This window comes from Centruroides vittatus, unplaced genomic scaffold, assembly GCF_030686945.1.
Source record: "Centruroides vittatus isolate TY-2023 unplaced genomic scaffold, ASM3068694v2 scaffold_1015, whole genome shotgun sequence".
NCBI classification, from domain to species: Eukaryota; Metazoa; Arthropoda; class Arachnida; order Scorpiones; family Buthidae; genus Centruroides; species Centruroides vittatus.
Genome location: NW_027122666.1, coordinates 1,793,872 through 1,808,020, shown reverse-complemented (window position 1 = coordinate 1,808,020; position 14,149 = coordinate 1,793,872). Strand labels below are relative to the sequence as shown.

General features: G+C 27.0%; 1 protein-coding gene across 2 annotated transcripts in view; it reads right to left on the bottom strand.

Annotated features, from left to right (window-relative positions):
- The window catches only part of Asph (Aspartyl beta-hydroxylase), a 38,893-nt gene that overhangs the window by 6,367 nt on the left and 18,377 nt on the right, over nt 1-14,149 (bottom strand). For both annotated transcript variants that reach the window (XM_067283721.1, XM_067283723.1), the window contains exons 6-10: nt 11,578-12,068; nt 6,824-7,058; nt 6,600-6,736; nt 2,165-2,359; nt 1,843-1,980 (exon numbers count right to left, since the gene is read on the bottom strand). In XM_067283721.1, coding sequence (XP_067139822.1) covers nt 1,843-1,980; nt 2,165-2,359; nt 6,600-6,736; nt 6,824-7,058; nt 11,578-12,068 — 1,196 coding nt within the window. The remainder of the gene's footprint in view (nt 1-1,842; nt 1,981-2,164; nt 2,360-6,599; nt 6,737-6,823; nt 7,059-11,577; nt 12,069-14,149) is intronic.

Sequence of the window (14,149 nt, the reverse complement as noted above, 5' to 3'; positions counted from 1 at the left end):
CACTATTTACCCTCATTCCCTTTGTACAAGTTTAACAGTACAGTATCTTTGTATTTGCTGGAGCTATGAGGGTGGGGAACAAGGGCAGTTGTTAATTGTGATGCTTTATAGCAATTTAAGTTTCTTAGTGTAACATAAACGAAAGCAATTTATTTCTTAATAGTTGATAATATGGTGCCAGGATTCACTGAATTTGAAGATATTAAATATTAATTTAAAATTCTATACAAGGGTTACTTTGCTTGATCTAAAACTAATTTCTATACTGTTTAAAAAATAAAATAAATAAATAAAATCAAAATGGATACTACAGATAATATTACTATTTTTGTTATAAAATTAGCATAAAAAATACTGTGTTGTGTAAACAGAAGAAAACATTACATGGTCAAGTTAGGGATATGGTTTTAAAATGTATATAATTTTAGTTGTCAAAATGGAAAAAATTTCATGTCAGATTTTCGTCTGAATCGTGGTTAAATGAGTTTTCACAATTTTTATCTAAACTTGCTAAGAGCATATTTAGAGGAAATGCTGTTAGGTGAGCTCATGATTTAAATTTAAAATATATAGAAAATCTGCACCCACTTTCAAATTGACTTTAAGAACCCACACAACCAACAATGAGTTATCCACAGGGAATTATACAGTAGCTCTTCATTATATCGTACTTCTTGCGCTTATATTAAACAGATTATACATGCTATGAATCTCTATACTCTATTCTTCCATCAGTGAGTGTTTCTGATATAAAATAAGCTTAGTTTTGCATTACTGAATTTTATTAGCGGTTATATCTTATTAATTAAATAATGTTTACATAAACATCAACATACTTGTCCATTTAGCATTATTCTTCATTTAAAGACACATACTGTAGATACAATAATAAAATTTCATATGTAATTTTATTATCCATGAACAGTAGTTGATCCAATGCCTTAATTTTTTGCTACTGTAAAGTCTAGTTCATATCGAGCACAATTTGCTGGCAAAAGTGAAAAACAGAGCAAATAACATGTCAGACATGTTATTTCTGGCAAATTTTAGCATTCACAAATCACTTTGAAGTTTGGAACTGTCGAGCTTTTTTGCCACCAATCATATTCCTACTAGCTGTGACATTTCTTGTTGTTTTCAGATGGCTACAGAAAGTTGGTTTGCTTCTTTTTTTATTTTATTGATAGCTTTTAATTTCAATTTCGCAGAAATATTCGTACAATTTGAAGATATGTTGATTCAAGGATCACAATTTTTAAATTTGTTTAACCAATTCCATGATTTTGTACTGCAGTGTCTTAAAGCACATACATGACTCTTATGTTCCAACAAATTTTAAAATGTTTTAACAAGAATTTCCGTAATCACACTAGCTGATCGATGACAATTGATCTGTTCACTTGAGATGTAACATCTTATCAAATTTATTGCTTGTTTTGCCCAAGTGGTAATTTTGAGAACAATGGTGGGAAAAAAAAATACATATTTTGTTGCAAGTAAAAATTCAATAGTAGATGATATTTTAAAATTTATTGATTCAAGCAGTTTTAAAATTTCAGGGACAAAAAAAAAAAAAAAAAAAAAATTATTATGTATCCAAATCCATGATAAAACAAGGGACTACTGTAATAAGTTTGACTACTGCTAAACAAATTAAGCACTGCATGAAAAATTGGATTAATAAAATTATTCTTCATTACCATAAAAGGAAGGTATTGTATGTAAATTAAAAGCTACTGAAGAAACTAGAAAAAATTTTTCCATTATAATTATTTTTTCTCCAAAGATTTTCCAATAACTTAAAAACATTTAAAATTATATGTATAGTAATTTAATCATTACCAAAATTGATGAATAATATGGTGTTTCCTTTGGATCCCACCATGGTTTTCCTGTTAAGCCATCTACATTGTAGAGAGATCTCTGGTACACAGAAAGGAATAAGCCATCTTTAACACCTTGTTCATATATGTTCATAGCCTAATAATTAAAAAGAAATGGTTCTTAAACATTACAAAGTTAAATGTGTACCTTACAATAAAATCAATATTTTATTTCACTCATACAAAATTATTCTCTTACATTTTCAATAAATAAATAAAGAAAACACAACTTTAATTCTTATTTTAATTTTGTAAATTTAATTTGCAAAATATTAACTAACTTCTTTTGGTTTTCCTATTCTGTTAAGAGCATCACCAAGATGAAAGAAAAATCTTCCATCTATTACTCCTGATTCTCTAGTGGCAATTCCTTCAGATAAGTATTTTATTGCTGCTGGATAGTCATTGTCTTCTGTCTTCAATATGAATCCATAATGAACTTTGGCAAATCCATTATCAGGATGCCTTTCTAAAACCTACATTTTAAAAAATATTTTAAATTATAATTATTTAAGCATAAAAATAAGCTGATGACTACATTATTTCATTATTTATATATTTCCTGTTGGAGGACTGGATTCACAAATACTTTATATTGTAAGTTCAAAATTACAAGAAGTCTTTTTAAGAAGCGCATCATAACTTACAATGTTAACTTTTATAACTAGTTAAACTCAAGCTTGGGTGAATGTTGGATTCAAAGGACATAACATTTCGGTTTATTATTCATCTGAAAAACCCCTTTTAAGTGGTTACAAAAGTGAATGATTATACCTGGCAAATATTGCTAATTTTAGCTTTGTATTATTTCATTCATTATAATTTAATGCTATTTCTTCTTTTACAAAAATTTTTACCATACTTTGTCCACTTCTTTTGAACTGCAATATTTCTAATATGACTAACAGTATCAATTTTGAATAATTTTTATTTTTTGTCTGGCTCTTACAATAATCTTTTATATTCAGGGCTGGCCTGATGAATGAGGCAATGAAGCAACTGACTCAAGCAGCAAAGTGAGAGTGGCAAACTTAATAGTCAGAAGTGTTCAAAAGGAGAAAAATAATAAGTCAAGTACAGTAAATGTATAATAAAATTGTTATAAATAATTCATGCAAGAATGCCAGTGCTAGACATGCTCTTTACTGTCAATGCTTCTGGAAGCAAGGGTAGCAAAATTAGTTTCATGTCAGATGCAACTTATCATTGAGCCAGCACTGATTTTACTTAGTGATAATTTACTTTCTGTTTCTTGGTATACCATTTACAACACATTTAATGCTAATAAAATAAAATTTGGCTACTTTTTCTAAGATATTGCAAATATGTCAAGTCCTCTCTTAACATCATTGATAAGGTCTTAGAAACAAACATTAAGTGAAAATGATGTATAATGAAACCAATTCTATCACAGCTTAATTGATAATAACCAAATTATATCTTGTTTATATTATTTAATTTGAATGTGTTTGCAACCTTTAGCATCTATTTCCCACTTCATAGAATCAATTTTACTGTTAGAAAGTCTGATAATGATAATTATAAATGATTGCAAAGGTACTTGATCTTTCCCAACAATATTAAGTGTGAACTTGCTGTATGTAAAAGAAAAAGAAACTTCTGAAAAGACATGCCTAGGAAGCACTTTCCAATTGACAATACAAGATCATCAATTGGAAAGTGGTCAACTAATGATGTCAGACATATTCGCATTATCAAGTTGTTCTTTGTCATAAATACCATCTTATATTTTGTAAATACAAGATGAGAGATGATATAAATTTCTGGTAACTGTAAAATACTGAAGAAAATACTATATCACACACAAGACATTCATAAATCTGCTCCCTAGTTTATATTAAGCAGCACAGTTAACTTTTTATTTGTTATAATTCATTTATATTTGAGTATCTCAGACAGACTAATGTTTACTAAACTTATAAATCTATAATTTGAAGGAATTTAGAAAAAGCTATTTCATTGCTAAGAATGCAATAAAAATCAAAAGTTCTAGTTAACTGCATTTTTAGCCTTAGGAAAATTTAAATAATTTGAAATGCATTATTAACATAATAGTGTGCACTCATTTCACACTAAATAAAAAAATATTTAGTGTAAAATGAGCACAGAGGAAGTGTGTTAAAATTATTATTAAATAAATATGAGAGATTTCTAGCATTTAAGCAATTTAAAGAAATATAACAACAGTAAAATCAATATAAATTTATAGATAAACACCATTAGAAAGAATTGTTTTATGACAAAATTTGATGCAACAGTAACAAGATGTTTATATTTCTTATAATTTCAATTACATATTTCTTCTATATTCTGATTAATTCACTTCCAAATAATTTAGAATCTATTTAAATATTATCAAGCACATAACACCAATCTTATCTATTTTAAAATGCAATCAGTGAAGTCCTTGTGGACTAGAAATTACAGCACCAAATCAGAAAAATAAAAAGATCCCCTACAAAAAAAACAATTACACTATACATAAATAAAAAAATAAATAAGCACAAATAAATAGATGATATAAAAAAAAACTGATATGATTGGTGGCAAAACATTCCACAAAGTACACACATGAAAAAGGGACAAAAAAACATAAAAGCTGTAGAATAAAATAGCTTTTAGAATGCTATTATTTCTTGAATACTAAAATATTCAGGAAGTAAAAATATAAATGGGAAAACAGGATTAAAAATGATTAGAAAAATAATGAAGCAAATATTTTAAATGTGATGCCATACACCAAACATTTACAATAATGCGTAAAATACTGCTTATCACAATAAAAAAGATATTCGATGAGATAGGAGTTAGGAACAACTTTGGAAAAAAAATTGTTCTCAATGCATTTAACTTACAATTAGGAGTGGAAAGGCATAAATTTATTTCTTGTTCTACGAGAACGGGATTCTTAGGACTAAGTTATTGGGAAACAACATACCATTGAAAATTTATAAAACAAAATCCTGTTGAAATATCTAATGTGATAAGATAAAGAAGGTGCTCCTGGTATAAATCTAGCGACCTCACTAGAATTGGTGCAAGGCAGGTTGAACACTAATATTGCATATCAAATCTTTTTGATACATCACTTTTCAATTAAGTGGAATCAATAAATAATGCCATGTGAAAATGTCACTAATTTATTCATTGAAGTTTTCTCCACATATACTGTTAGTATTATATTATTATATCCTTCTTTTAAAATTATAGCTAATATTATCCTTCATTCTAAGAATTTTTAAATTCATTTCTATAGTACAAAATAGATATATATCTTAGAATTTATAGCTTCATATAGTCATACTCCAAAACAATCAAAACTTATTGAAGTCTGCATGACACATTATGTAATGTTAATGTTTTTTGTTGTTTTGAACAGTCATAATAGATCAAATAAATGTTTTTGGTTACAAGCATTTAATTTAAACTATCTTTTTTTTAATATTTAAGATGATGATATAATGCATATTAATATGAAAATTATTTTATAGGCAAAAGAACATGAAAATAAAAGCTGATAAACATTAGCTGTTTATGGTATATGTATTGGTTTTCCCATCTTATTTCATAAAACAAAATCTCACATTCCATTAACCCTTTTCTTGCCAATTGCCCCGTCCCTTGTTTACATTTATTTTGTAAAACGACCAAGGGCAATATAGGTCAGTCAAGGTCAGTCAGGCAATATTAATTTAAAAATTCACCAAAAATCAAATTATCATTATATTCATATGAAAAAAAATCACATACATTTATTAATATCTTTAGTTTTAAATATGATATTTTTCAATAAATTTTATTAGAAAAATTTATGAGAAAAAAAAAATATATCATAACTGACATTCAAACTTGATAATTTGTTACTTTTTGTCAAAATTAACATTGTCTGGTTACTTCATTCTTATTGGCACTGAGCCAGAACAATGTAGAATATTGTTTCGTATAATTCAATATAATACTTATGCATGTACGTTTATTTGTTGTGTAATTATCGCACATTATATCAAACATTTGTTTGAAATCAGAACTTTATTCTGCTATCAACTAATATAATGAACTTTATTCACATCATACCGAATGAGATTATATATTTTTGTAATAAACATGATTACCAGCATCAATAGATGTAACATTTGCTGATATTTTCGATTAAAATAGAAATTAAAAAAATATATATAAAATATCAGAACTGAAGGTCACAACTTGAATATTTATAACACATTGAAGTATTATACCTGAATAAACTTATTATAGCATGAATGAACTTATTATAGTAATATTATTGCATGAATATGCTAAAAATGAAATAAAAAATTATCAGGAAATGTAAAATTAAGGAAAAAAAGCATTAATTAAAATTTTTTAAGTCAACAAACACCACCTGGACAAAAATATGTGAAACAGACAATAAACAAGACGCTGCCATCAAGTGCTGACATCTGTTATCGATAAATTTTATAAAAATCAATTTTTAACAGGGTATTGATCAATTGGTACCCTGGCCTATTTGCTTAACAATTAGGCTTACGATAGATCGGGACCCCGGTCGCCAAAGGCTTAAAAAAATTTTAAAAATTTTGATATCAAATACATGGTACTGTACATCTTAGATTTGAGAAAATGCAATATTAAAAAATAAATGAATAGATTTATTTTATATGTTTTCATATTTATTTACATAAAAGATAGACTTACCTCTTTCAATACTTTCTTTGCTTTTTGTCCTTTGCCAATTAATAAATAATTTACTGCTAGTTGATTCATAATATCGGCATTTTCAGGAAAACGATCAGCTAAGGTCATTTGTACCTGTATAGCTTTGCCAATGAATCCTGATATAGAAATATGTTTATTTAAATATTTAACAATTCAATATATTATTATTTAAAAATAATTATTAAAATATTTGTAGAGATTACCTCTAAATCTCATTCGATCTGTTCCTTTACTTCCAGCTGCCACAAATACTTTATCAGATACATTTGGCATATTCAGAATTCCTACATATTCATTTATAGCTTGTTCCAACAATGCATTACTACGACGTTCTTCTGCCATCTTGTCCAGACTCATTGCTTTACCATACCGAGCATAGGGATTGTCTGGAAATTTCTTTACAGCTTCTTCAAACAGATGCATGGCTTCTTCGGGGGACTTGCAGGACACAAAGGGAAATGTGGATGTTTGACTAACAGGGAATGGGAGTTTTCTTGCATATTACAATCTTACAAACAAGAAAAGCTTAAACACTTATAAATACTATTTTGTTAAAGTGCAAATTCTATACTTGCATTATCAGATAAGTCAAATGACACTATTTACATCATGCATTATCAAAACAGAAGCAGCATGACAAATAATATGACTGATTATCAATGTATCAAAGCTTCAATGATAATATATTAGTAGTATGATTTAATTAGATGTTTGTTGGGAATAGTAATAAGCATGTATTCAAACTTATACAATAATCTTTCAATAAGATTATTGTGTAAGTTTATAATTCTCCTAATTTATAAAAAAAACTTAGTAAAATTTGTACTATAATGTTCTTTCTTTATATTCTTAATATTCTTTATACTTAGAAAAAAATATATATATTACATACAGTATATTCAATTAAGTACTGTATAAGTTTCATTATTGGTATAATAATAATCCAAAGCAATGCAATTCTAATAATTCAAGATTATTCACACTAAAACAATAATAATTTCTTTTCAAAATTTAATTTTCAGTAATTTAACTGTTAATAATTTCAATCATTGATAATTTATTTCAAATAAATTACTAAGGTATTTGGTAAAGAAAATTCCCATTCATAAATATAATATACAGAGTGATTCGTGTCAATGATGCCAAACTTTACCTATGCCTGTAGAATGACGCAACAAACAATTTTGGTCCCATAAACAGGTGTCCAGAAATGCACTGTTAAGGTGCTAGACAAGTATTTTATGTCAAGGTGCTATGCCGTAAGCATTACCCATATGCAGGATATGGAGTATAATTTGCTTTGCCCATGAGGTGTTGAAGTCTTTATTAATGGGCATAATATCCAGTTCTATCAATTCAATGAAACCCATCAACATAGACACGTACAGCAATGAAGAGTTGCTAGATGTGCACCTCAATACAGAAAGGCAAGGGCAGCAGAATATCAGTAATGTGTGCACTTCTGCAACCATTGGCATCCTATTCAGTAGAATGTTTCCTGCTATGCACCACCACTTAAGAGACCAGGAGGCTAGAGCATGTAACATACAAGATCAGGGAAGTCAAGTTTGAAAAGGGGATCTTGGCTTCAGTTATGAACATCCCTTCCCCAAAATTAAGCAATCACAACAAATATGAGTAATCTACATGCCAGTGTTTAGTGGGTCTGTGTAAGGCCAAATCTCATCCCTTTCATCTGTATATGGAGGGTATACCACTAGGGGACTTTTTCCATGACTGCATTCTGCTAGTGCTTGCTACACCAGACAGCAGCCAATATTGCATTTTTCCAACAAACGCTGTTATGGACAAGGCATTATTCACTAGAGATGGATGCTTAAACAGCCATGTATGGACAAAAGTGAATCAAAACGTTGTAAACATAGCCAGTCATCAGCAAAGGTTTCTGAATCAATGTATGGACAGGGATGCTGACAAATGTGTCCTTAGACCATACATCTTACCAGAATGCCTAATGAGTCTGCTTATTTGGCTGTCTTGGCCAAAATGCTATCCAAGTTGTTGGAATGTGTGCCATTTCTCCTGCACTAACAAATTTGGTTTTAACAAAGTGGAACACTAGCTCATTTCTCTTGCAAATTCTGCTGCTTCTTGGACACGAATTTTCCCAAATATTGTAGGCAGAGAGAGAGAGAGAGAGATTATGTAGTGGCTGATGTGTTCACCAAAGCTCATCTCATTAGATGTTTCTCTGTGGGTCACCTCAAACTGCTCATGTATAAGACCCTTGCCAGTAAACAAAGAGCTAACAGCAAGAATCAATTGAAGCTTTTGATCAGATTCTAAATGCCTCTGGCATTTGCAATAAAGTTTGACAATCTTTACTGCAGCATTTTAATATCTGCAGTAATGATTGGGGATGTCAGTAAGAACATCTGTTGTTATAGTTGTCCTAAATACATCGTGTGTGGTCACACACAATGTATTTAGGACAATTTACCATATGTCATCTGACAATAAAAGAAGTGCTAGTGCCTCAATGAACATTTCTAGATATCTGTTTATGGGACTAAAATTGCCATAGCATTCTACAAATCATTGTCACGAATCACTCCTTATAAAAGTAATTCTTTTTATTCTGAACAGAAAGTTATTTAATTAATATATATTTAAATAAGGAACTTCTCAAAAACTAGAATATAAATAGGACATCATCAATTGAGAAGAACATTGTCAAAATAATGCCCTGTAGTTAATTATTTTGGCAGCTTACTACAACGATTACCTCTTCAATTAACGTGTAAAAAAAAAAAATCTAATCACAAAATGGTTTTATAAAATATGCTTATTTTTCACCAATTGTTTTGCTATTTGTTAATTTCATTATCAAAATTAAACATTTTTTGTTTTTATAAAATTACTATTTGGAAATTTTTACAATTCATTAAGTGAACAAACTTTAAAGGAAATTTTTTTAAAAAATCTCTAGATAATCGGTCATATAGTAAACCACTTAATTTAGGAAGAGAGAGTTAATATTTTACAAAGCAAAAATAAATACTTAAATATCAGTGTCATGCTTTGGAAATGGTAAATTATCTTCTAGATAAATATTATTATTAAAACATTCCAATAAACAAACAAACCGATAGTTTCCATAATTTCTATACATAAATTAGCATTTAAAAAAGTTGATAGGAAATTTTGTTTTATAAAAATTTAAAATATTTCACAAACAAAAATATAATTTAGCATTTGATTAGTATAAAATTATTCAAAATCAAAAGGGAAGTTAAAAATAATGTAACTAATAAAACAGTAATTAAAACCAAAAATAGATATCATCTTCCTCTGGTTCCTGAAAATGCAGTGCAATAAATTTCTGACTATTATTCAAGAAATTTACAATAATTTATTTTTAAGAAAAACATTTAAACAGAAATTCTATTTTATTATAATTTTTGTTAAAAAAAAATTTACAGCAGTAATATATTAAAACGTAAATGCTTTATCATTCAAGTTAAGAAATTTTAATTTCACTTATTTCATGGCAATTGTATTGTTTTCAAACTGACAGTAGTAAAGTTGCGTGTTTATGTAGTATTAACAAAAATTTAGTGAAATGTGATTTAAAAAATTAATTTAGAATATGTTAAAATACATATTAAATACCTATAATATTTGATAGTATATAAGATTTTTTAAAATGAACAATATTAAATAATAATTTTAATATTAAAATCCTCAAAAGATGTACCTAACTGATGAAATGTAAACAGAAAATAATACAATGGAGAAAGCATTTCAAAACTTCATATAAAACAAAGGCTTTTATGAAAACGCATACAAAATGTTGCATATCATTTCTTAAATAAAACAAACCAGTAAATGAAGAAGATGATTATTATGCTCTTATAATTGCAATCATACTTAATTTCCATATGAATGAAAGAACTAAATCATAATTCCATTTATTTATTCTATATTTCAGATAAGTTATGAAGATATTGTTTAACATAAATAAAGATGACATTTTATACACTTCATAATGAAATTTCATTTACAGTAAAATATTTTTTACATATTAATTAATATTAATTTATTGTTGATTTTCTATATAAATTTTTCTTTCAAAATTATAATCAACATTTCATAATCAAGTTAGTTACATTAATTGATCAAATCCTTGCTTCATGATAAATTTTCAATAAACAATATAAAAATTTTTGAAAGATATTGTCAAAAAATTAGAATAACTGTTCCATTCAAAATAATTCACCACAATCAAAATCAAAAAGCCAGTTTTGAGGCTGTCCAATTAAAAATGCTTTAATAGGAAATAGATAATGTATTTGAGATCTACAAATAATTGTTCCAATATTTGTAATCTCAAGACTGACATGTAGAAATTAATTAATATCTGTTTTATTCTCAAAATTTAAAACCTGCAGTCAATTTTAATTAACCTATTTTTATTTAAAACTTGAAAAAAAGGCGAAAACTTATAAATAATAAATTAAAACAAAGGAAAGAAAACAACAGAAATTTTCAGTGATAAAAACCAAATTTATACATTCTGCTGTTAAATAAAATTATTATTATTAAATTATTAATAGTTATTTTCATTTAAATTGTTTAATTTATTTATTAATTTCATTTTAATGTAATGGTTAAACAAATTGTTCTACATTTTGTAATCCACTATATTCTATGATGAGAATTATTATTATTATAAACAACATATTGTATATATCAATTTAAAAGTTTAAACTGTAGAATAAAATTGATATTAAAAGAAAAACATTTATTAATTTTTGGCAGTCTTTTATAAGAAAAAATTTTCAAAAATATTAGATTAATAAACAAATCAATAAATTATATTATTATTTATATTTAATTAATAATAATTGCAATTAAGTATACAGGAAAATGATAATTTCAATTGTCAAAACATGCTGGAAAAATAACTAAATAATTAACTTAATATGATACTCACCTTATCTACTATCCTTTCAATTTTATCTATATCACCACCAAACTGAAAATCATTTTCATTTGGTATATCTGCCTTTTCATGCAGAGGTTCTGCAGAAGATGGAAATTCATATACTTCATATTCTGTAGGTATTTCAGACTGATACTGTTCAGTAGATTCTTCTGTAACAGCCTCTTCAACAGGAGATGAAAGACTTTCAGTAGTATCCTCTTTGCTAACAGTTATTGGCTCTGTGTCTTTGTCTTCAGTTTCTACAAAAAAAGGTTCAGATTCTGTTGATTCTTCATAATGTTCAGTGGGAACATGTGTAAATATTTCTTCAGTCTCTTCTGCATCTTCAAATGAATCAACTCTATCTATATCAAGTGTTTCTTCTACAATAGGTAGAGACAATTCTTCAGTTGTTTCAAAATAAATTTGATCACTATCTTCAAAAGAAAAATCTATAGATTCCTTTTCCCTTATTTCTATCTGGGGACTAACTTTGGGTTCTACAAAGAAAAAAACAAGTAAGAAATTTAAAAAGTTCAGTTAAATCTTAGGAGGTTAACATTTTACAATATAATGCAAATATAAAACATATCCTCAACTCTAACTTTTATTGCATAGCATTTGCATGCAGAATAATGCTAATTTTCTGAAAATAAAAGTTTATTATTCAATATTTCAAGTTTTCTGGTTTGCATATTGTGTTACATGTTTTCTAAAAACAATGCATTTTTAAACAATTTACAGCATCCTCTCTACTGTTAAAAACAGTTAACTTACTGAGACCCATTTCAATCAAGTTTCCATGTTATCCAAGATGAATTGTGGAAGCATATTTTGTTAAGACAAAAGAATCTGGTAAAAAATAGTTCCTTTTGCAATATTGGCTGGGCAATGCAAGATACTAAAAAGCCGCTGCAGAATTTTTAAAAAGAATTTATTCTAATGACTTCTAATGACAATACAAATTTTAAAAAAGATTAAAGAAATTTTAATTGTAGTAGTAAGTTTAAATCTTTTAATTGTAGTAGTAAGTTTAAATATTTTAATTGTAGTAGTATCTGCTTAAATAAATATAGCTGCGAATGAAATTTAAATTATGGAATAAAAACACTTTTAAATCAATACATTCAATAATTAGATCAAACCTAAAAATAGTACATTGTACAATGCATCAAAACCAAGTTTATTTAAATATGGTACCAAACATTTCATGTTATTTGCATTTTTGAATACCAAGTTATCTAAGGTAGCTTATACCAAGGTTAATTAAAAGTTTATTGTATCAGCAAAAATGTATTCTTTTAATTTTTCTCAAATATTATTTGTAATTCAAAGAGATGACAAAATACAATAGATTTAATGTTAAATATAAGTTAGTTAGCAATTTGACTTTAAAATTTTTAAAAATAATTTAAATTTAAATATAACTTGAATGGAAAATTTCTACATGTAACATTAAAAAACTAGGAAGATCTCAAATTTCATTCATACATTCCTTTAGTTTCTTCAGTTAACAATTTTGTAAGCTCTCTAAGAACACATACTATGCATAAAAATTAAAACAACACACAAGATTTAATTGTCATTACCTACAAGGATCCTGTTTTATAGTTTCAAAATAACATGGCATGTAAAGATTACATAGTGAAGGGCAATAAAATACAATATAAATGTAAAACTACTTTCTCACAATGCAAATTTAACTGCAGATCTTTTCAAACGTTATCTTATCACAGTAACTTAAGACTGAATAATGCTAACAGAATAATCTGTGATTTAATGGGTTATTTAATTGAAAAATTAAAATCAACAGTTTGATAAATACAACAACAAACAAAAAATTATAACTGATAAATGAAGTATTAATAACAAATCATGTGCACAATATTTATACAGTGGAACCTCGGTATACGACCTTAATCCGTTCCTGATGTTTGGACTTATACCAAATAGGATGTATACCAAACCAACCTTTCCCATAGGAAATAATGTAAAAATAATTAATCTGTTCTCATGTAAAAAAAACCCTCTTGATATGCTATATTAATGAGATTGTAAAATAATTTAAACACTGAGCACATTAATAAAAAAAAAGAAATTTTATTATAGATTTTTAAAGTTATTATAGTATATTGTATTATATTATTTAAATCATTAAATCATATCAAACTCTCCTTAATACTAATAATCTGTTTAGACATTGATTAAACCTCTTTCGCAACATTAGCAGATTTAATAATGTCTTTATTTTTCACGATTGTCGATATCGTCGTTCTCGGAATATGGTATGCAGCAGTTAAATCTCGAACACACATGCCACCTTCATATTTCTCAACAATCTCTTTTTTCATTCCATTGTGATTCTAGTCATTTTTTTAGTTTTCTGTTGCTTTTCATTTGCCTTTTTGCAATTCATGATTAATAGAAATAATAAAATTTTACTTACAAATTAAAATCAGAAGAAATTTAATAAAGTTATAAACCGTGAAACCACGAACGTCTAGTCTGGTCTAAAACACAGATAGTGGTACTTGTTCATAGATGGCGTGTATAATTGAATTAAGTCATATACCAAACAAAA